The sequence below is a fragment of the Euwallacea similis genome, chromosome 1, assembly GCF_039881205.1.
Source record: "Euwallacea similis isolate ESF13 chromosome 1, ESF131.1, whole genome shotgun sequence".
Lineage (NCBI taxonomy): Eukaryota > Metazoa > Arthropoda > Insecta > Coleoptera > Curculionidae > Euwallacea > Euwallacea similis.
The window spans coordinates 5,104,910-5,124,583 of NC_089609.1; the positions used below are offsets into that span (position 1 = coordinate 5,104,910).

General features: G+C 36.4%; 7 protein-coding genes across 8 annotated transcripts in view; 3 read left to right on the forward strand and 4 right to left on the reverse strand.

Annotated features, from left to right (window-relative positions):
• Positions 1 to 123: 123 nt before the first annotated feature.
• Positions 124 to 1,149, reverse strand: Spf30 (Splicing factor 30). The gene has a single exon (XM_066393765.1). The coding sequence runs from the start codon at positions 967 to 969 to the stop codon at positions 235 to 237; it is 735 nt and encodes a 244-aa protein (XP_066249862.1). The 5' UTR covers positions 970 to 1,149; the 3' UTR covers positions 124 to 234.
• Positions 1,150 to 1,535: 386 nt separating this feature from the next.
• On the forward strand, positions 1,536 to 3,162 carry Tfb5 (transcription factor B5). The gene is made up of 2 exons (XM_066394044.1): positions 1,536 to 1,675; positions 2,976 to 3,162. Exons 1-2 carry the CDS (start codon positions 1,641 to 1,643, stop codon positions 3,160 to 3,162), a joined length of 222 nt encoding a protein of 73 aa, XP_066250141.1. The 5' UTR covers positions 1,536 to 1,640.
• LOC136411426 (meiotic nuclear division protein 1 homolog) overlaps positions 1,963 to 19,674 on the reverse strand; it is a 66,776-nt gene continuing 49,064 nt past the window's right edge. Inside the window, exons 1-5 of one of the 2 annotated variants that reach the window (XM_066393993.1) lie at positions 3,926 to 4,041; positions 2,700 to 2,797; positions 2,502 to 2,638; positions 2,198 to 2,447; positions 1,963 to 2,142 (exon numbers count right to left, since the gene is read on the reverse strand). In XM_066393993.1, the coding sequence (XP_066250090.1) occupies positions 2,005 to 2,142; positions 2,198 to 2,447; positions 2,502 to 2,638; positions 2,700 to 2,786 (612 nt within the window). In that variant the 5' untranslated portion in view covers positions 2,787 to 2,797; positions 3,926 to 4,041 and the 3' untranslated portion in view covers positions 1,963 to 2,004. Of the gene's footprint in view, positions 2,143 to 2,197; positions 2,448 to 2,501; positions 2,639 to 2,699; positions 2,798 to 3,925; positions 4,042 to 19,674 lie in introns of those variants that run through there. The other variant, XM_066394003.1, reaches the window with a different exon arrangement.
• LOC136411455 (zinc finger HIT domain-containing protein 1) lies at positions 3,222 to 3,894 on the forward strand. The gene is made up of 2 exons (XM_066394034.1): positions 3,222 to 3,459; positions 3,576 to 3,894. The coding sequence occupies exons 1-2, from the start codon at positions 3,222 to 3,224 to the stop codon at positions 3,827 to 3,829; spliced, it is 492 nt and encodes a 163-aa protein (XP_066250131.1). The 3' UTR covers positions 3,830 to 3,894.
• Positions 7,304 to 11,545, reverse strand: LOC136411368 (gamma-tubulin complex component 3 homolog). The gene is made up of 2 exons (XM_066393908.1): positions 11,425 to 11,545; positions 7,304 to 9,999 (listed from the first exon to the last, which is right to left on the reverse strand). The coding sequence occupies exon 2, from the start codon at positions 9,974 to 9,976 to the stop codon at positions 7,472 to 7,474; it is 2,505 nt and encodes an 834-aa protein (XP_066250005.1). The 5' UTR covers positions 9,977 to 9,999; positions 11,425 to 11,545; the 3' UTR covers positions 7,304 to 7,471.
• LOC136411402 (platelet-activating factor acetylhydrolase-like) lies at positions 11,727 to 13,819 on the forward strand. Its single transcript, XM_066393955.1, has 6 exons — positions 11,727 to 11,828; positions 12,026 to 12,137; positions 12,199 to 12,364; positions 12,442 to 12,801; positions 13,031 to 13,201; positions 13,256 to 13,819. The coding sequence occupies exons 2-6, from the start codon at positions 12,095 to 12,097 to the stop codon at positions 13,482 to 13,484; spliced, it is 969 nt and encodes a 322-aa protein (XP_066250052.1). The 5' UTR covers positions 11,727 to 11,828; positions 12,026 to 12,094; the 3' UTR covers positions 13,485 to 13,819.
• Echs1 (Enoyl-CoA hydratase, short chain 1) lies at positions 14,106 to 17,916 on the reverse strand. The gene is made up of 4 exons (XM_066393980.1): positions 17,649 to 17,916; positions 14,798 to 15,120; positions 14,565 to 14,733; positions 14,106 to 14,506 (listed from the first exon to the last, which is right to left on the reverse strand). The coding sequence occupies exons 1-4, from the start codon at positions 17,755 to 17,757 to the stop codon at positions 14,217 to 14,219; spliced, it is 891 nt and encodes a 296-aa protein (XP_066250077.1). The 5' UTR covers positions 17,758 to 17,916; the 3' UTR covers positions 14,106 to 14,216.

The following is a 19,674-nucleotide window of genomic DNA, read 5'->3' on the forward strand; positions in this document are numbered from 1 at the left end:
TAATTACAATTGTTGCACCAATCTGCAAGGTATCTATTTAATCTTGAATATAAAAAGCAGTAAATAACCACAAAGAAGGGAATAATTTAAAGTATCTGCTCAAATAAAGCTAAAAGCAACATATCAAAATAAAGTAAATACATTATATTTGATATTACTTTTTACAAAGATTAAGAACGTGCTAAGCAAATTATTAATTAAAATCGAAACATATTCCTATCTTTATCAGTCCCTTTATTGCCCTTTTCTCCACTTCTCAGCAGATGAAAATTCTGTCATGGGCTTTCCACTGATCCCACAAGTGCCAATGCCCACTCTACCATTAACGCTTTCAGGAGATGCAAAGATACTTTTTGTGTTCAACCCACTTTTTTTGGTTTTAACAGCTTTATTTGCAAAGGCCAGCCACTTCTTTTTGTCCTGCTCCCGCTCCTCCTCCATTTCTTTAAATCTCATCTGCTTCTTCAGTTTCTTCTTCTTCAAATATTCTTTGTTAATTTTGTTCTTTTTAAACCTGTCTGTATCTGCTGCCCGTTTCTGCATAGTAAACTCCTTTAGCTCTCCAAGTGTGGTTACACCTCTATTTTTATATGCTTCAAATGTGACATTCACTTGACCGTCTGATTGAATAGCATCAATTTTGGCCTCATAATATTGTCCATTTTCACTCCACTTGGCCATGCACACATCTCCCAGTCTCCACATTTTTTTCGCCCTGTTTCTGGCGACAAACTCTTCCACTGCAAGAAGAGATCTTGTAATCTCATCATCTTCGACTATTCCTACAGGTTCAGTGTATTCTGGTAAATTAGCTGCTTCCTCAGCTTTGTTTTTTAGATCTAATGTAAGATCTATAACTTCTTCCAAGTCGATTTTAAGCTTTTTCAGTTCCTCATTGTGGGGATCTGTAAGCAATGCAGCTTCGACTTGCTGTAGCTGCAGCTGATAGTTCTGTAATTCATCACTCATTTTTTTGGTAAAAAATGAAAATTTATGTTATTCCTGTATTACCTTATGCACTTACACTATGGAGAAAATGTTTGTTTTATGTGAATTTACTTTTAACGAATTTTATTAATGAAAATATTAAGAACTTTCTATTGTCAAATCTTTATTTTTATACCAGCCCTGCAAGTACAAAATAGTAAATATAAACTGACAATTAACAGCGTCAATGTAACTCAGAGAATGATGATAGAGTTCACAATTTGTGTTCCCAGTGTGCGTGAAGAGAGGTGATGTCAATCGTGTTTCTTTATAACCTCTCACAGACGTTATTCCCACTGTTTAAAGTGTAAATATATTAGTTGGAAAGCTGCATAACAATAGACATTGCTGGCCAACGATCAAAGATAGTAAATCTCGTATGTAGTATTTCACACAGGAGTATACTGCTCTCAGACCAATAGGTTTCAGCTCCGCTTCCCGAACGCTGTTCTTCCTTTCATTTGCCGTTGATCATAATAAAAATAAATAATAATTGCTAAATGTCAAATACTTTGACATACGTCACATCAGATACGATTTTGGTTTGTGTTACGGAGATAACAAATTTTAATTTTAAAAAACTTTCTTCAGGGTAAATTGCATTTTACATTTTATCACTATAAAACTACGGGGGGAAGTCTAAATATGTTAAAATGGTTAATGTTATGAAAGGAGTTTTGGTTAAATGGTGAGCTACATGTAATTATTATAAACTGCTCTTGTCTCACACTAGCCATTTACAGTCCAACAAATCTCACACGAATTTTAAAAGGGGCTTTTTGACTTTTGAGACCACTGTTAGGCAGTATTTTCAAGTCTACACTCTGTTTAACTATTTTTTATGGATGCAGTATCATTGTGATATATTGTTGCCACAGACACAATAGACACTAATAAATTGTATATTTATTTATATCAATTACTCAATTAATCAAACAAGTTCATGAACTACAGATTGAACAAATTTAACAAATATTCAATTATTCTTAAGGCTTATGAATATATAATATTTATGTTCTATTCAACATAGTCTAGGTCTTCAGGTATCCCAAATTGTTTGTTCAAAATTTCCTCATCCATAAAGAACTTTTTTTTGCACCATGTTTTAACTGCAAATATGTTGTCTGTCCAGCGATTAGCAGCTTCTTTAAGTCCCTATAAACAGATCTACAATTTTTAAACAAATTTTTTGTTAATTTCAAAACATCACTTTTGTCTTTTCCTTCATATTATTAAGCTTGTGAGGATCATTTTCCTTTATCTCGTCTAACTCTTTCTGTAGGTTTGCAATGTCTATTTCTAAGGCAGTTATTTCAGTTAAAGTTTGGCTCAACACATTTTCTTCTTCATTTACAGAGGCATTTTGCATAGTAGTTTCCATTAATTTGAGCTTTTTAGAAGTATTTTCATATTGTATTGTAATTTCTTCCAGTTTTCTTTTACTTGTCTTTAAGACTTTACTGAAAGTTTTGTGATTAAAACAGTTACACTGTGCAAATAGAGTTGAAACTAACGTTGGGAATGCCCAAAAAAATATAGAATTGCCAAGTTTATCAGATTCTATTAATCCATCATCTAATAATCTTTGAATTACATCTTTAACTGAGTTTGCTACTACACCTTTAAGTTTTGGGCCAAGTTTCTCTAATTCCTATGATATAAAATTATCCTATGATATAAAAATATGACCTTTTATAAGTAGAGAAACATACCTTTAATTGGTAACATTCACCAGTTTCATGTAAAAGTTCCAACATTCGAGATTTCTTTTCTTCCAAGCTCACTCCCTTTTTAGACATGGTTGAAGTTCCTTTGTGAAAAGAGAAAAGTGATAATGTAATGAAATGTTGGCACTAGATTAACAAGCGAGTTTATTCCATCTTTTTTTCTCTAGGAACTATAAATTTTAGAAGTGCTATTCCTACATAAATTATTGCAGTAATAACTATAAGAAATATTTTAAGGCAATTTTCACATTTTTTTTTTAGTGACCCTGCTATGAAACAGTTTTTACTGCACTTAGATGAGACACTAAAACTAGGCCGAAAATTTATTATCCAAGAGTTAGATGAGCATCATCTTTTCATCTCTGCTGACATCTTAGAAACTCTACAGGCGAAAATTGATGATTTATTAGATCAAATCAGTTTCCCATTGGCAGAAAAAGGAAACTAAACATTTTTATGTATCAATAATTAAAATAAACTACCAAGATTTCGTTTAAAAAGCCCACCATGACTATCTCAAAAGGGATTCAGCAGCGTGGTTCTAGTCGACTCAAGGAGCATGATAAAAGGCGCGTCATTGATGAGACGCAACGAAAAAGACGACAAAGGAAGGTAATGGAAATGTTGGAATCAGATAATTATCATGATGATCCACATGCTGATTTGGTGATGAGTAAAAAGGTGCCTAAATTTGAGGACAACTTGGAACAGAGGTCTGGAAGAAATAAGAAAAGAGAGAGGACAGGTAAGAACAAAAGTTATTGGAAAATGTTTCATATTAATTAAAGGTTTTGATTCAATTATTTTGTGTCTTTTAACGGAAATTTTACGTTTTTTTCTTCATTTAAAATATTTTTTTAGTTGATTACTATCAATTTAAATATCGCAAAAATTTCCAACAACTGGTGGATGAAGACCAATCTGAATCTGAATCAAAACGAAGACCCTCCTACATGGATATACAATGTGAAGAATCACAGTTGCCTCCAAGACATTTTTGTGCTGTGTGTGGCTTTTTAGGACATTATAGTTGTTTGTCCTGTGGGACTAGATATTGTAGCATTAAATGTATGGAAACTCATATGGATACTAGATGTTTAAAATGGGCAGGCTGAATATTTTGCACATTGATTCTATTGAAATTTTGGTTTAATATACTACCCTATATATTAGCAGAAAATTCAGTCCTTCTATTGTGTGATGAGACTTACATGTGCAGAGAGTCTTAGGTTTATAGTAATGAATATCCCAGAATCTATTACAATTCATAAAAAAGGTTTGATCAAACTTTATTATATAGAACTATTTCTTCTTAATTGTTATCTTGACGAAGCGGTAAAAGTGGGGTTAAAACTGTTTTCTTTTATTTACTACTACTATTTAAGTTAATTATGTCCAATGGGAAACGCATTTTCGCATGGCAGTTCTGTCTGCTCCATTAAAACCCTTCACAAGAAGGAGCATTTACATTCAAAAATTTAGATTAACTGATTCTATAGTAAAACGACACGCTGGGACGCCTTAGAGCGGAATCCAGAACAAAGGGAATACTATACTGAAACAGATAGGAAATTTAGGAAGGAATTTAAACTAAAGTACCACCATAACGAGGAACTTGGTCTAATGACATTTTAAATACCATAAACAAGACCCTGACGGCTTCGCACAGATGTCACAAGGGCTTTCAGTTAAATAAGCTTTCCAGAGTGGACAAAGCAATGTCCAGGTTAACCTGGAGAGAAAGATTCTGACTGACCAGGAACTATATCATTAGAAACCGGATATAGTTGTGTAGCTGACCACTGCCAAATGAGGTTGTAATCTTTCAAATAAACAACCTCAGGAATCAAGAAATACTAAAACAGGTTAGATGCAGGACCAATTGAACCGAACCCGTCCGAGGATTTTAGCAGACGATTCGCAAGCGACAGGGATTTCAACCTGGTCGAGGTCCCAGGCGTTACTTACCACTGCAGTGTTGAGTTTGCACCCTGCATGGCTGAATATTTTGGTGAAGTATAACCCTTACCTTTTATATATAATTTATTATTCTCACATAATGTATAACAAAGAAAATATTTTTATAAAAATTTAAATCTTGATTTTAAAAGTGCGATTCTCATTGGCATAGTACAATATTTTATGTTTAACGTTTATCCTCCTACAGATGTAAAACTTTCTTAACTTTTTCCTTAGTTTCTGGTTCAACTTTCTGGGTTCCTTTCTTCTCGTATCCTAAAGGAAAGGATATGGTAAGAAGACAAGAAAGAGCCATGTAATACCTTTAAGAGCCCTGTTAATTCATTAAAAACTCACCAAGTATTTTGTTCTCATTTTCCTTGTATTGCTGTACAATTTCTCCTAGAGTCTTATCGGCGTCGAGCACCAAAACAGGAATGGTATTGAATCTATGAAAACATGTATATACATCATACTTGTTCTTTAAAAAGGAAGCCTTCGAATTCTTCAAGTCGCTTCGCTACTTAAAATTTACCTTTCATCATCAGTCATGAGCCATTGCTCATGGCTATTATGCAACTGCTTCAAATACTCCAAGGACAGACTTGCTTCTTCGGGGCGACCTCTGGCTCGTACTCTTTCGAAAACCACTTCAGGGGAACTCCTCAAATAAACTACAACAAATTTACAACAGTTCAAAACGCCTTATAAATTGCAAATTGTTCACACCAATCAAATCTAGACTAATATCAACATTGGCCCTTATCCATCTATACCACTTATCCAGTACATCGTAATCTGCGGCATGGAGGTATCCATTTTCAAATGCTTGCTCCATAAAACAAAATCTGTTGTTCTGGAGTGATCTAGAAAAGTGTAAGTTTTTGCTCTAGCAGTTTAGTACTTTAAGGAGGAAATATACCTTTCGAACATTTGAACCCTTGTGCTGCTGTCCTTTGGCGCGGTTGTTTGAACGCTGAGTCTAGTGAATTGTACATAACTTTGAAAAACTTTAAGCCATTTAGTTATGTCTGTATACATAAGCTCCAATAGATTATGTCCATCCACATTTCGCCACCAATCGATCGGTTCCTAAAAAGTCAAATGAACTCTAAATTGGCTTCTCTGCCCTCCAACTCACCGCGTAGGTTTCAATACCCTCCATCTTCTGGAAATACTTGATCAATGTAGATTTACCCGCACCTATGTTGCCCTCGATGGATACCCTAAACGGCCTGTCAACAGGCGTTTTAACATTAGTAAGCTCCTTCAAAGGGGAAATTCCCACAAAATTGGTTTTCTTGTTGGGAGAAGCACTGGGCGATGCGGCAGGACGTTTCAGGCCGCTTATAGTGGTAATAACTCCTTCCATGGTGTTCAGGTTTATCTGCCTTGGGACCAATTTACTGAAACTTAGGAAATCTTCTTTTTCAATGTGGAATGTTTGTTCTATGATGGGTGTGGTGTTTTAAGGAGTGTTGGTTGCGTGGCGAATAACGCGCTTTACGCTTCAAGTAATAAAGTAATTGAGAAAAGTACCTATAACGAGCATGAGACCTTAAGTCTTACAACCAAAACATTGCTTTGAAATGAATTACTAAGTTGCTGAATGATGTAAATTCACGTACTATGAACATAACACGCAGACAAGGGCACTCCCGCTGGGTAAACTCCACAAGGTCCCTCCGATTAAATTAATGATGATCATCAAAAAAACCTCAAGTACCCGTGGTCAGTCAGATGGTTGATGGATCGGCGAGGTTTTTTGCGAATCCTGGAAACAGTTCTGCGACGATATCGTGCATATCGCAAGAGCGGGTCGAATCCCTAGAATCTTTGCCACAACGGCTTTAGGAGACACCGGGCGAATAAAACAGATCGAAGGTACCCAACAAGCAAGCAAAGAAACTTCTCGTTGAGAAGACGCAACAGCAGCCCCTTCCTGGGGAGTAGCCTCTTCGTGGCGACAAATGAACCCGAGGTCGCGCTAGGACAGACGAAAGACCCAAATATGTCGACTGGGATGTTTCCAAAATATCCATCATTTTAAGCGCATTTAAATGAGCAATTGGGGCGTTCCAACTATTTAAGTCGCCTGCGGTGACAATAATCCCAAGCGGCCTCCCAAATCAACAAATGTGTCATTTTGACAACTATCAATACTTCGGAGGACAATCGCTCGGACTTGCTGAGACTACAGTGAAGGCGGAGCGAGCCCAAATTTCTCACGGAAAGGTCTGGACACCCTCAATTTGCTACTAATCAGAGTTTTGGATGGAATATGTGCGTAACAACTATTGAACAAAAATCCGTAAAGAAGCCTAGCAACCGAATATCTCTTCCCATGAGTGAGGACGTCAAGTGCCAATAATGTTACCCGAGAGTAGGTCCTATGCGATAATACGCAAAGAATGTCTATTCGAGTTCCTAAGGATCATCAGATCAGCTCATTTGATCTTACTGAAGACGGTGCTACGCTATTGGTTACATCTATGATGATTACCTTCTGTAAGCATAGAAGCTTGTTGGGAAGAGATGAGTGCTGTCCGAGGCCAGGTTCAGGACCGCCCATTATAACTCTGGTCTGATCTCCATCACTCGTACAAACGCAAAGCCAAAGAATACAAACATTATGCATTTCTAAATAATTTATCGTGTAATATATCGTAAATCCAACCTGCCATTTTCGGCAATTAAATAATTACAAATCTCTGCCAGGTATAAAAAAATACTCAACAATATAATCGCAAATCCATTCGCTATATAAATATACTGAGATCTTCAACAACTACCTAAGATTAGGCAACTTTGTAAAAATTGTTAAAGCTTAGTCTTACGCTAAGAAGCTGCAAGTTCATGTTCGAACTGGAAGCCAACAGTTCTAGGAATTTTGTAACTATCGTGTCGTATGCCTCAACGCCCGTTTTCACCTTCACTTTAGTCTCACTCAAGAACTGATGGAATTTCGCAACTCTGACCTTCGAGGCCGCCTGATCATCCTTCGTGATTACGAACTGCTTAGTGTCTGCCGCCTTCTTTTTATATTCCATGTAGGCGTCGTACTCCTTCGAGGCAGCGTTGTATATCGCCTCCTGATGCGTGTCGAACTTTACCACAAAATTGTAAATTGCCACCAAGTGCGAAAAGAGTTCCCGGGATGTCTCATCGAGTAAAACGCCTCTTTGGACAGACGCAAGGAAGATCGAATGTGCAGTGATGATGTCGTCGAGACACTCCGCTTTATTCACTTGGGTTTGCATCTCGTCCCAGGAACACTCCAACACTTCAAACAAAAAATAATACTGTGTCTGGTGAATGAAGTGGATCATTTTCGTGGTCAGTATATGGATGAGGTGCATCACCGGCTTCAGTTCTTTGATCCTCCTGAAGAGTTTAGACATAGACAGCTGTTGCCTCCTCATGTTGGCGAGAACATATTCGGTCCTCTTGGCTTTCCATAAAGCCCCGAACAAGCTTTGGTAGGTGGGCATGGTGGGCTGGAAGATGGTCCCTATAGGCCCGTCTACAATATAAACCAAACTGAATACGTCCCAGCCCACATCGCCAATTGAGTGACTCATGAAGGTAGTTGTAAGTCTTTTTAATGTGTCTTCGTCCTCATACTGAGCATTAGTGACTCGTATTGCAGACTCTAGTATTCCTGACAGGGTATGGCCGTAAATCGCGCCAGCTGATTTATTCAGCTCTGGCGTTAGCAGCTCTAAGAGATGTCTGATGAAGTCCCCTTGTCCTAATAGCAAATACCTCCTGAGTGATTGCAGATGCTCATAGAGATTAAATTTATTCTTCAATAGGTCTAAAACCCTTAACGAGGTCTCCTTATAGACTCCTTCTAAACTTGAATGGAACTCTATGCTTTGTTCAGGGGTGAAAAGGGCTTCTGTGGAAGTTGAATTGAAGAGCTTCTGCAAAGCTTCTCTGCCAGGCAACTGCCCCCCATCTTTGCAAATCTGTCTCAAGAAGTTTATGCTTTTGCCTGTAGCCAAAATTCTCTTGGCTTGCTCCATGTTAATAAACGAAGGGACTACTGACTTTCTAACAGTGTATTTGTCATGCCACAGCCGCTCTGCTGTCACTACGTGTTTGGTTTCAATGAAGAACTCGCTGTAGGGGTCATTTATCTCTCCGTCTAGCAGCCATCTTGACAGCATTATATACAAGGGTTTGCACACTGCCCTCAGGACCTTCTCAGCTACTTCTTGCGCGGTTTTCGAACCATGTTGCAAAAACCCGTGAACAGCAGTAATAAGAGCACCTCCTTTTTTATCCCTACATTGCTCAGCTATGTAGGCCAACCACTCGAATCTGATTCTATGGTCTTGCAGTATGAACAACACCCGTCTTAAAGTCATATCCGAAATCTCAGAACCGGGCTTATTGATATTCGCCTGCAGCAGAGCTATGGTCTTATAGTATTCTGATAACTCTCCATTTAACGTGGCAATAAATGCTTGACCCACAGCACCGTTCTGCTTCTCGTTCTCCTCGCAATACTGCTTCAGCTGAGTGTGCAGGAAACTCATTCCCACTACCCTCTCCAGTAAATTGCGTTGAATCGGTGAAAGGGCTTTACTAGTTTTAGGGTCCAGGGTATACCCCAGCCCACAAGGTTCTCTTCTCAGGAACTTTCCTTGGATGCCATGCAGGCTGTAAATTACATCTTGCAGTACATCCTGTTCTGTTGCTGAGTGAGAGGAGCTGATCTTTGATGAGGATGGAATGTCATGATGGGACCAAGTAGTGGAAGATATTGTAGTTGTCTGAGAGTTTGCATATGGTCCTGAGGATGCAGTTTCAATGAATTTTTGTTGACGTCGATCATATAGATGACGAATACTGTTTGACTCATTTGATAGAATATTATTCACTCTTTGCTGACGAGCGGCTTTATTGCTTGTCCAATGCTTGTTTTGCAGTCTTTCTAATTTACTACACAACGACGCTACTGCAGACTCGTTTGAGGCTAAACTCACATTGTACAGAAAACTCAATAAGGCTGTACGGTCTCTAATAACAACTGATTTTGAAAGATTGGTATATAACAGTTCGAATTTTTCTGCGTCTTCTGAGGATTTGGCTTTTAGTAATTCTCTAAGGCTATTGAGAACATATGGTTCATCGCTGGATGAATTAATGTGGGTTCTAGATGCTTGTGCTAGCCAACGGAAGGCCCGGTCTGTTAATTTTCCGACTAAAACTTCATCATGGGGTGCTAGATACTTGCAAAGCTTAATTACTAGCTCAGGGATATTGCTATCATCTCGAACTTCAGTGCTACTCATGTTTTGGAGAAGATTAATGCGTCCTATAAGAGAAAACAGATATTAGTGCAATAATCAAGATTTCAGTTTAGATAATTTTATTAAAAAGATGAGACATACAGATAGTTTAAAAGGTTGGAACCAACTCATTCATAATCATATTCATTCAATACTTTTGCATTAAAGGAAAACTGCAGACACTCCTGTAAAAATTCCCCCTTGGTGTTATTAAAACGCTTGATATTTTTATGTGGTGGATTTAATTTATTTTATTAATCATTAAATTAATAACCAATTATTTATTAAACAGGTAAATTTATTGTAAATAATTTATCAATCTTACAGTGGAAAAAGCTCTATGGGCACCACAGTTGTGAAATAAGATGAAGTCTAACCTCTGTAGGTCCGAATTGCATCCAACTTCACCTTTAGCATCAAAGAAGCAATCTGTGATAAGTAAAACTTTAATGGTTGGAATCTTACTTATTGAAAAAAGTGGCCTGCAGTGATTCCTGGAACTCACACCAAAGAGAAATGTGAAGTAGACATCTAAAGTGTGACTATTCAATTTTAAAGCTAAAGTTGTAATTAAAACATTGATTTCATTGTGTGTTATAGTGTTAATAGTTAAATAAATATTAGCGGCCTTAGGGTGCATTTCCAGACATGCAAAAGTTTAAAAAAAAAAAAAACATTAAAAGTACTTGTTCTCAACCTATACTTTGAGATAAAAAAATTAATAAAATCTTCCATTATTGCACTAATTTTTTGTTAGCTCTAATTATAATAAAATTATTATTTAAACTCACATTTTGACATAAAATGAAATAGCAATATGATATAAACAAATTTCTTATGCATTTTTGTAATCTACAAGGATCAGGTTTAGCTGAATGGGACTTAAGCCCTAATTCAACTACTTAATCAGTGTCTTTGCTTTCAACGAAACCAAGTACCTATTTGCCTGCTGATAAAGTTAAAAATACATACTTTAATAATTTGATCATAAATAAAGTATAATTAATAAGAGGGCCTATTCTATTTGATTAATAATCACTATGTTATATTAACTACATGTCATATGAAATATAATTATATCCAAATTGAAGTTATTGTCGTTGTATTAATATTACAGGGTGATTGTATAAACAGAGTCTATTTTGTATGTGGAAGAACACCTTTGAGACCATGAGACCATCAACAAGAGATTATTTAATGGAAAAATGTTTATTTTAAAGAGCGCATTTTTCTGAGACCATCAGGTCCTTGAACTTTGGCCTTGAACTTTGGTCATCAGACAGGTTTGCATGACTGCCAAGCTTTCGTTTTTGATGTTAAATCTAGAAGTGATGAGTGGGGCTTTAAATCACTACGGGATAACCTCAACGCTCAGTATTTCCTCCTGTTTTTTTATTTCAAACATCCTTAAAATAGTTGTGAAGTTGTAAAAGACATGCCTAACCACTTACCTTTGGCTACAGGTAAGGAATTTCACTAATTTCATCAAAATTAGAGAAACAATTTAGTTCGCTTTTAATAGAAATTCAGATTATTTAAGGCGAACCAGCTAAATGGTATTTTGACATAAACTGAAACCAGTCAGATGATTGACGTACTGCCAAATTTCCCGCGGTTTCTTATGGATCGTGACATTGGCCCGAAATACTGGTTTTCGAATGCTAAGAAAGCTCTAATAATTCCAGGAACTTAAACGATCTGAATACTGACCAAATGGTGAAGAAACTTTATTATATATTTTATTATCATTTTAGGTCCCTTTGTTCCGGGAATTGTAGATATAATTCTCGACTATAAAAAAGAAGAACCTTTCTTTCGGTTGTACTATCCAACAAAGGAAAAGCTAAACATATTGGTAAGTGATATTCTGCTCATAATTATTTAGTGCAGATAGATGAGATTAGTTAGATTCATCATACTAAGAAATGGTACGATCTTATACCTAAACGAAGCGATGGCTTTAAAAATCCGAACTTCCCCAATTTGTAAAAGAAATCAGCCAGTTTCGACGATTATTAGATATTAACATTTTATTTTATAATATATTTTTAGGAACAGTCACCCAAATGGTTAAATTGGCTACCCGATGATGCCTATCTAACGGGATTATCTAAAGTCCTAATGTTGTATAAAATAGTTTTGAAAATTGCGTTTTGGTGGGCAGGTAAATGATTTTATTATAGAAATAAAGATAAATAAAATACACAATAAATTCTATAATGCAGCTAGCATTAAAATCCCAGCAATATACGGAGCAGCTCCTAGAACAGACGACCCTCCCCTTAAATGTATAGTGATGTCCCATGGATTGGGAGGCAGTAGATTTCTGTACAGCAACATTTGCTGCGAACTTGCGTCTAGAGGATTTGTTGTGGCTGCCTTGGAACATAAGTAAATTATCTAATGTGCACCCAGAGCTTCCTCACGAAGATGAAAAGAGACTGCTCTCATCTACTAAGCCTTTTTAGGGACCATTCTGCCTGCCATACTTTTTTCTACGCAAATAAAGATGAGGCAAAAATGAACAAAAAATCCATAAAAGAATTTCGACATATTAAATTCGGCAAAGACCATTATCCAAGGAGGAACGAACAGCTGAGAACAAGGTCGGACGAATGCGGCAAAGTTATAGATTTCTTTATCAATCTGAATAAAGGATTTATACCCCATAACGTTATGGATGACGTTCCTTTCCATAGGAATTCACCAACAGACTTCAGCTTAAATCAGTTAGTTGGTAAACTTGATATTGGAAATATTTGCATTATGGGACATTCTTTTGGAGCAGCCACTGCTTTGTATACTCTATCTAGGAGACCAAAGCTTAAGTAGGTGTCTAAATTTGATACAGGGTAGTTATTAAAAAACGCACAGTATGCGACGAACCATAAATGCCTTAGTTGATTAAGCCGTTTTTTCCTACAACTTAAAATCAACTGATGAATTTATTCAAGACATTCTCCTAATACACCTACGCCTATTTGAGTATTTTTTTCGTCGATCACTCTGTATCACCTAGATAACTATAAATCTATTTTCGTGTAAAATAATTTGCAGATGTGGCATTTTGCTTGATCCCTGGATGTTCCCAGTAAAAGGAGAGCGACTGGAGGAAAAGATAAATCAACCGATGTTATTTATTAATACTCAAACATTTCATATTGCTGCAAATGTAGAAGCGATGTCGAAATTAATCAAAATACCAAACAGAGAGATGTATACCATCAAGTAAGTATTTGGTAACGTGTGACGGAACTAAAAATTAACCAATATTTTTTTCAGGCACACCACGCACGAAAACCAGACTGACTCAGTTCTATTAGTAGGTTATTGGCTTAACTGGTTTATGCGTAAACTAAATCCTCTACTTGCACTCAAGATTAATAACTCTTTAATTTTGAGGTTCTTAAGCCAAAATGTAAACCCATTAGTTGATATTTCAGATTGTACAGCTCTGTTAGAGCAGGAGAGGCATAACGTAGAGATGGGTCTCACAAAACCATGGGCTTAACGCCGATGAACATAATTCTAATTCGTTGTTTTCTCATTACTTAGGGTTAGTGTTTTGGTAATGATTCTCAATATTTATATAATTAATTATTACGGTATATTCCATGTCTAAATCGGCCACATCTGTATCCTCTCTGCTTTTTCTATTTCCATGATAGTTGTATCAAACCTAGATCTGCCGATAAGCATCTAGGAATGAAGTAAAGGATTATTGTATAATATAAACCCTTCAAGACCACATAAAGTACTCTTAAAATTGACTCAACTCGTTCAGACAACCTCTAATATATCGGTCGGCTTCAATACATCAATTAAAGATAACACGTGGGAAGCATAACAGTGGTTTTACCACACATGAGGTTCGGGGATGGGCCTGTTACGTGGAGATACTGTCGTTTCAACTTGGTTAAGCCGATAAGTGTGTTGAAATGCAACTCCTTAATTTCGTTGGGCTACAGGACAGCCAGAAAGGTCTTGAGACCAAAGAGGGCCGATAAGACAATAATGTGCATGAAAGAATTTGTTACAAGGGAAAGATCTACTATCATATTTAGCTGTTAACTGAAAATTAGAAATAGGGTTATCAGATATTTGTTTAATTTAAAGATGTAAACACATCCGATATATTTATACCACCTTAAAAATATATTTATTTGTGTTTGTTTGTATATGAAATGAAAACATAACATTAAAAGCCTTTTAAATACCTAACATTCCTCGAAAAGTTCCTCGTTTATTCGTTAATAAAATTTGGTGGACGTTTCTCCACAAAAGCAGTCATTCCTTCTTTCCTATCTTTAGTTGCGAATGTTGCGTGAAACAGTCTCTTCTCAAAATGTAATCCTTCGGCTAACGTAGTCTCGTAGGCAATATTGACAGACTCTTTACACAACCTTGTTATAAGCTGCGAATTACCGGCAATTTTCTCTCCTAGTTTAATGGTTTCATCTAATAACTTGTCCACAGGGAAAACCTTTGCTACAAGACCCATTTTCTCCGCTTCTTGTGCCGGCACTTGAGCGCCTAAAATATTAAAGGATAATATAGTCATCATTCTATCAATAACTTCGAAACTACTAACCTGTCAGGGCTATTTCCATGGCCTTTGATTTTCCAACAAACCTCGGCAATCTCTGAGTGCCTCCAGCCCCAGGGATCGTCCCGATAAGAATTTCCGGTTGACCGAATTTTGCATTTTCCCCAGCATAAATGATGTCGCACATCATTGCCAGCTCACATCCTCCCCCAAGCTGAAATGTTCATATTTGAACATTATTAATTTCTCAATATTTCTAACTTGAACTAACAACTTACCGCATATCCGTTGACAGCAGCTATGACCGGTTTCAGGGTCTTACTAACCCGATTCCAATGCTCCAAAAAGCTGGAATTGATGCATTGGGCAAAAGTATTGTTCTGCATTTCCTTGATGTCAGCGCCGGCAGCAAAAGCCTTTTCGCTTCCTGTTATAATAATAGCCCCAATTTGCCGGTTTGCCTCTAATGAGTCTAGGGCTTTGGAAACTTCCAGCATTAATCCATTGCAAAGCGCGTTTAAGGCTTTGGGACGGTTCAGCGTGATCAACCCAACATTGTTTTTGGCTCCCGCAGTGCTGACTTTGATGAATTCATAGTTGTCTACAATTGATCAATATTTTCTGGATTATTTAATAGAGAATGATAAACGTCAGTGGATGAATATGTACAGTGAATCACATATAAAATCGTGCACTCATTTAAATTATATGTATTCTTATTAAAATCATAAACCTTTAAATAAACAATGCTTATTTTCATGACTATTGATAACCCTTTGATTGTGTTTTTAAAAGTATCAATTAAATCCGTAAACATCAAGTTATCTTAGACAAAAAAAAATTTTATCACTCGCTTTTGTTAGCTCTCAATCAAAATCGTGAGGTTGATCTGTTCGGTGATTAAGTTGTAGGTATTTTTGTTGTACTTACAAATTCAATTAAATTAGTTTATTAAGTGCCAATCGTTGAGAATTTTGTTCAAAATTTGTTAAGAAAATCTAAATAATGAGTGGAAAAAAGCAAACGACCATCGAAGAAAGAAGGCTTGTAATTTTTCATTATAATCAAGGCAAAAGTCAAAGAAAAATTGCCGACATACTTAACAAGAGCAATACTATTGTTCAGTCAATAATAGAACGGTACAAAAAGTTTAATCGCATATCCAATAAGGCCCGAATCAGCCATAAAAAGAAGTTAACAGCGCAAGATGAACGTTGGATATTGAGACAAGTCAAATATAATCCAAAAATGAGTGCTCCTAAACTTGTAACTGACATTGAAATTAATTTAAACAAAGCGGTAAGTGCGGAAACTGTTCGTAAAGTTTTACGAAAAAATGGCTATAATGGCCGAATAGCAAGAAAGAAGCCTTATGTTAGTGAGAAAAATCGGAAGCTACGTTTAGAATTCGCTAAAAAGTATATGCATAAAGACTATGAGTTTTGGAAACACGTTATCTTTACTGACGAAAGCAAATTTAACGTATTTAGATCGGATGGTAAAGTTATGGTACGGAGAAAAGTTAACGAAGAACTGAAAAAGGAAAATCTTCGCTCAACAGTCAAACATGGGGGTGGATCGCTAATGGTGTGGGGTTGTGTAGGTGCTTTAGGTGTAGGCAACCTCCATTTCATAGAAGGAAATATGGATAAATTCGGGTACTTGAACATTTTAAAGCAAAATTTGAAACTAAGTGCTGAAAAATTAGGAATACCAGAAACATTTCGTTTTGATTAAGATAACGACCCGAAGCACAGCGCCTATATTGTTAAAGAGTGGTTGTTATATAATTGCCCACACGTCACAAAAACACCTCCACAATCTCCCGACTTGAATGTCATAGAAAATGTATGGAATGAACTGGATCAGTGAGTTCCCAAACATCATATTTCCAATAGAAGGACTTGAGGAAAGCTTTAGAAGAAGAGTGGACTAAAATTGATGCAAGCTTTACAGGGAAATTAATTAGATCGATGCCTAATAGGCTAAGAGCTGTTGAAAATAATAAGGGTTGTCCAACGAAATACTAACGTAAACATTAAACGATAAAAATTACTAATTTTTAATAAACGTTTTGAAGTGCACGATTTTTAGTGCGACTATTTTTTGGCAACAAATTGATAAAATATTCAATTTTTGAATTTCTATCATTTTACTTGATAAAATATTCATGGAGTTGTCTAATTGGAGATTTATTTACAATCTAGTGATAAAAAAGTTAAAGGTATTTCGCATTTTATTGCTTTAATCCATTATAGTTCTTATACCGATGGACTGCACGATTTTAAATAAGACTCACTGTAATTAATATGAGCAAATTTTTGGGTCAGTCAGTTGAGTGATAAAAGAGGAGAGTGATTTAAAGCTAAGGATATAGAGGAGAGATGGATTGATGGACAAATTCCTTGGATTTGCGTCCCAAAGTATAAATTTGTGTAGGTCGATGTACCCTTGCAAAATTAGTTAAGAATTACTTGTACGATTTCTACAAGCCTATGATGCATAAATTCATAAATTTCATGTTCTTTTGAAATTACGTTATTGCACCAAATCCCCTCTATTCCAGTGTTAATTTCAAAACTCACAGAACTAGTTTCGCCCATGGGAAACGCTGTAACAGTTTCTTTGGTACACTGTGTAATTATTTTGAGATTAACCTTGAAGCACTCAGAGCATAGAATCGCACTGCTCTGGGGCTCCACTGATGATGGCGAAAGCAAAAAGTGAAGTACACTCTGGGTAATCCTATAGCTCCACCCTCAACCTTAAAAGCCGAAAATCTGGTTCCAGGTGGTGCGTGTAGCCAAAATTGGTATAAGAAAAAACTTTGTTGGGAAGTTGGCAACAGTGGGTTGTTAATCAGCTGATCAATTGCTGAAATTTAGAATCAGCTGGGAACAGATCAAGGACACCGAGGATGCGAATTTAAATAATGAATGGATTATAGGGAGATGTGTAATAAGAATACGATATATTTTATAATAAATCTCTTAGTACTTAATATGGAAAGCGGTATTGGAGAGAGAAGTATCTGCGTGTTTCGTTTAAAAAACCCCTCTTTCTAATCTAATCACTTTGATGTTAAAGCGATCAACTAACTAACCACTTGGAATTTGCTATTTAACTTACCTGCAGCGGGACTAGACAGCAACCTCACATTTTGCTTCGGGATGCTATTTTTCACTAAATATTTCGAAGTATTGCAGAAAAGTAATCTAGCGAACGCATTAGAAGCCATTTTGAAAACTTATCTAAATCTTTCTCTCACTGTTGCTAAAACGCCTTGTTTGCAATACAATAAACGAAACGACCTTATCAATCTGTTTAATGTACCGTTAGGTTTGTTGATGTTCTGATGTTGAAAACTTGAACCGACTGTTCCGAATAGGCTGCAAGCTGAGGTACTCGCTTGCCGGCTTGCCTGCATACGGTAATAATATCGTAAATAATTAAGTAATATTTTGTCAAAACAAGTCCAAAGGTCTAAAAATTATCGTTTCGTTTTCATTCGGATTGCTCAACAATGATTTGTTTAAATGGAGACATTTTGCTGCCTCATTTCTGCCTTTTTAACAAATATGGCGACCTTTAGAGGGGAAATAGAGACAAATTTTGAAATTGGAATTTGACTAAGATAAACAATTGAAGCATGCGCACAAACAGGAAGTTGAATATCCCGAGTAGGCGACATATTTATTTTTAAAAGTCCCTACAGAGAGAAAAGAAAATGGAAAAACCATCACTATTTTTGGTGTTCGTTCCTGAAGCTCAGTCGTGGAGATCCCGCTAAGATACACTGAATAGAGACAGGGTGTAAGTAAAACCTAAGCTTTACCCGCAACAGCCAAATCACTAGGGAAACTCATTGGTCGGTATTTGGTATTCGCAGTCGCACATACAAAATGGCGCTCAAAATTTGCAGCACCACACTGATGAACTTGCGGCCCCTTTCGTATCCACCCGTGTTTTATACCCACGAATAGAATCAATTAAATTATCGCATTAAATTTAATGTTCAAATTTATATAAAAATCGACATAAGCTGTAACACATTGCCTATCATTGCACCTCCGTGGGACACTGAAAACAATAAGCTGTCAATCAGATTCCCATCGTTCCTTGCCCCAGGAAATAATTTCAGAAACACGGGATGTATTACATCCAACGTCGTTCTCATCAATTTTAATACAAATTTAATTGGCCATTTTATGTTCTTAATAGTCTCCAATAAATCAACACCGTCAATGGCAGCTCCTACAACATCTCCATGTAAAAGGTCTGCGGTTAGTTTCCCGATTTCTTCCAGTCTGGTAAATGAATCCGCTGCAAATCAGAAAAAATCATTTGCCTTCTACCTAATGCATATTATTAAATGTCCACGATTTAGTATACTTTTATCACCTTCAGGCGCTGTGTTATTTTCCCCTTTATTCGTCGAGTTACCAGCACTAAATAATCCATTAAAGATGCCTCCTAGTGGGCCTCCTTCCACAGATTTATTTGCATTTAATACAATATAAACTATACAAAATGCGGTTACTAAATATGAAAAGCTGGACATATCGTTGTCCCGAGGTTATTACTATAATGTCCATATATATAATTGAGCCACAATCCCAAGGTACATATTTAAAATATCATTGTTATATATTTTGTGACTAATTGCAATAAAGCTAAATAGAATTGATAAAACTAAGTGGGCCCCATTTTCGCCGAAGTAATGTAGAGTCGCACGCACATAATACGTTTGCAATACCTAAGTGTACTCATTACTTAATTTAAATACAACTTTCCAACGTTAAAGTTGATGTTTTATGGGAATTCGTAATAGTTATTACGTAGTGAGTGATAATGAATAAAATAGAAATTCGCGTATATGACACATTCTGACGAATCTATTTGTTGCTTTTAATTGTTATGAAAGAAAGTGCAAGGAAATACAAAACAGTGTGCACATAAATATGTAGAGAGGAGCGCAGGAGGACCCCACCAAAAAATTCTCTTCTTTTGATGTTATTATGAGAATGTGGAGGCAAAATTCAATCAAATCAATCAATATATTAATTATTAGAACTTCAAGAACTTGCGAGAGCTCCGAATCCACGCACTCAACACCGAGAGTAAGCTGTCGTTCCTCCCCTTTCCGTACCGTTTA

Bases quoted from the DNA above. Each gene is read 5' to 3' on its own strand.
- Spf30 (XM_066393765.1), bottom strand. From the start codon at position 969: ATGAGTGATGAATTACAGAACTATCAGCTGCAGCTACAGCAAGTCGAA.
- Tfb5 (XM_066394044.1), top strand. From the start codon at position 1,641: ATGGTTAATGTTATGAAAGGAGTTTTGGTTAAATG. The intron at 1,676-2,975 runs GTGAGCTACATG...TTTTTTTTTTAG, and splicing joins AAAGGAGTTTTGGTTAAATG to TGACCCTGCTATGAAACAGT.
- LOC136411455 (XM_066394034.1), top strand. From the start codon at position 3,222: ATGACTATCTCAAAAGGGATTCAGCAGCGTGGTTCTAGTCGACTCAAG. The intron at 3,460-3,575 runs GTAAGAACAAAA...ATATTTTTTTAG, and splicing joins TAAGAAAAGAGAGAGGACAG to TTGATTACTATCAATTTAAA.
- LOC136411368 (XM_066393908.1), bottom strand. From the start codon at position 9,976: ATGAGTAGCACTGAAGTTCGAGATGATAGCAATATCCCTGAGCTAGTA.
- LOC136411402 (XM_066393955.1), top strand. From the start codon at position 12,095: ATGTTGTATAAAATAGTTTTGAAAATTGCGTTTTGGTGGGCAG. The intron at 12,138-12,198 runs GTAAATGATTTT...TCTATAATGCAG, and splicing joins AATTGCGTTTTGGTGGGCAG to CTAGCATTAAAATCCCAGCA. The intron at 12,802-13,030 runs GTAGGTGTCTAA...AATAATTTGCAG, and splicing joins TCTAGGAGACCAAAGCTTAA to ATGTGGCATTTTGCTTGATC.
- Echs1 (XM_066393980.1), bottom strand. From the start codon at position 17,757: ATGGCTTCTAATGCGTTCGCTAGATTACTTTTCTGCAATACTTCGAAA. The intron at 15,121-17,648 runs GTAAGTTAAATA...GATCAATTGTAG, and splicing joins GCTGTCTAGTCCCGCTGCAG to ACAACTATGAATTCATCAAA. The intron at 14,734-14,797 runs GTAAGTTGTTAG...TGAACATTTCAG, and splicing joins CTGCTGTCAACGGATATGCG to CTTGGGGGAGGATGTGAGCT.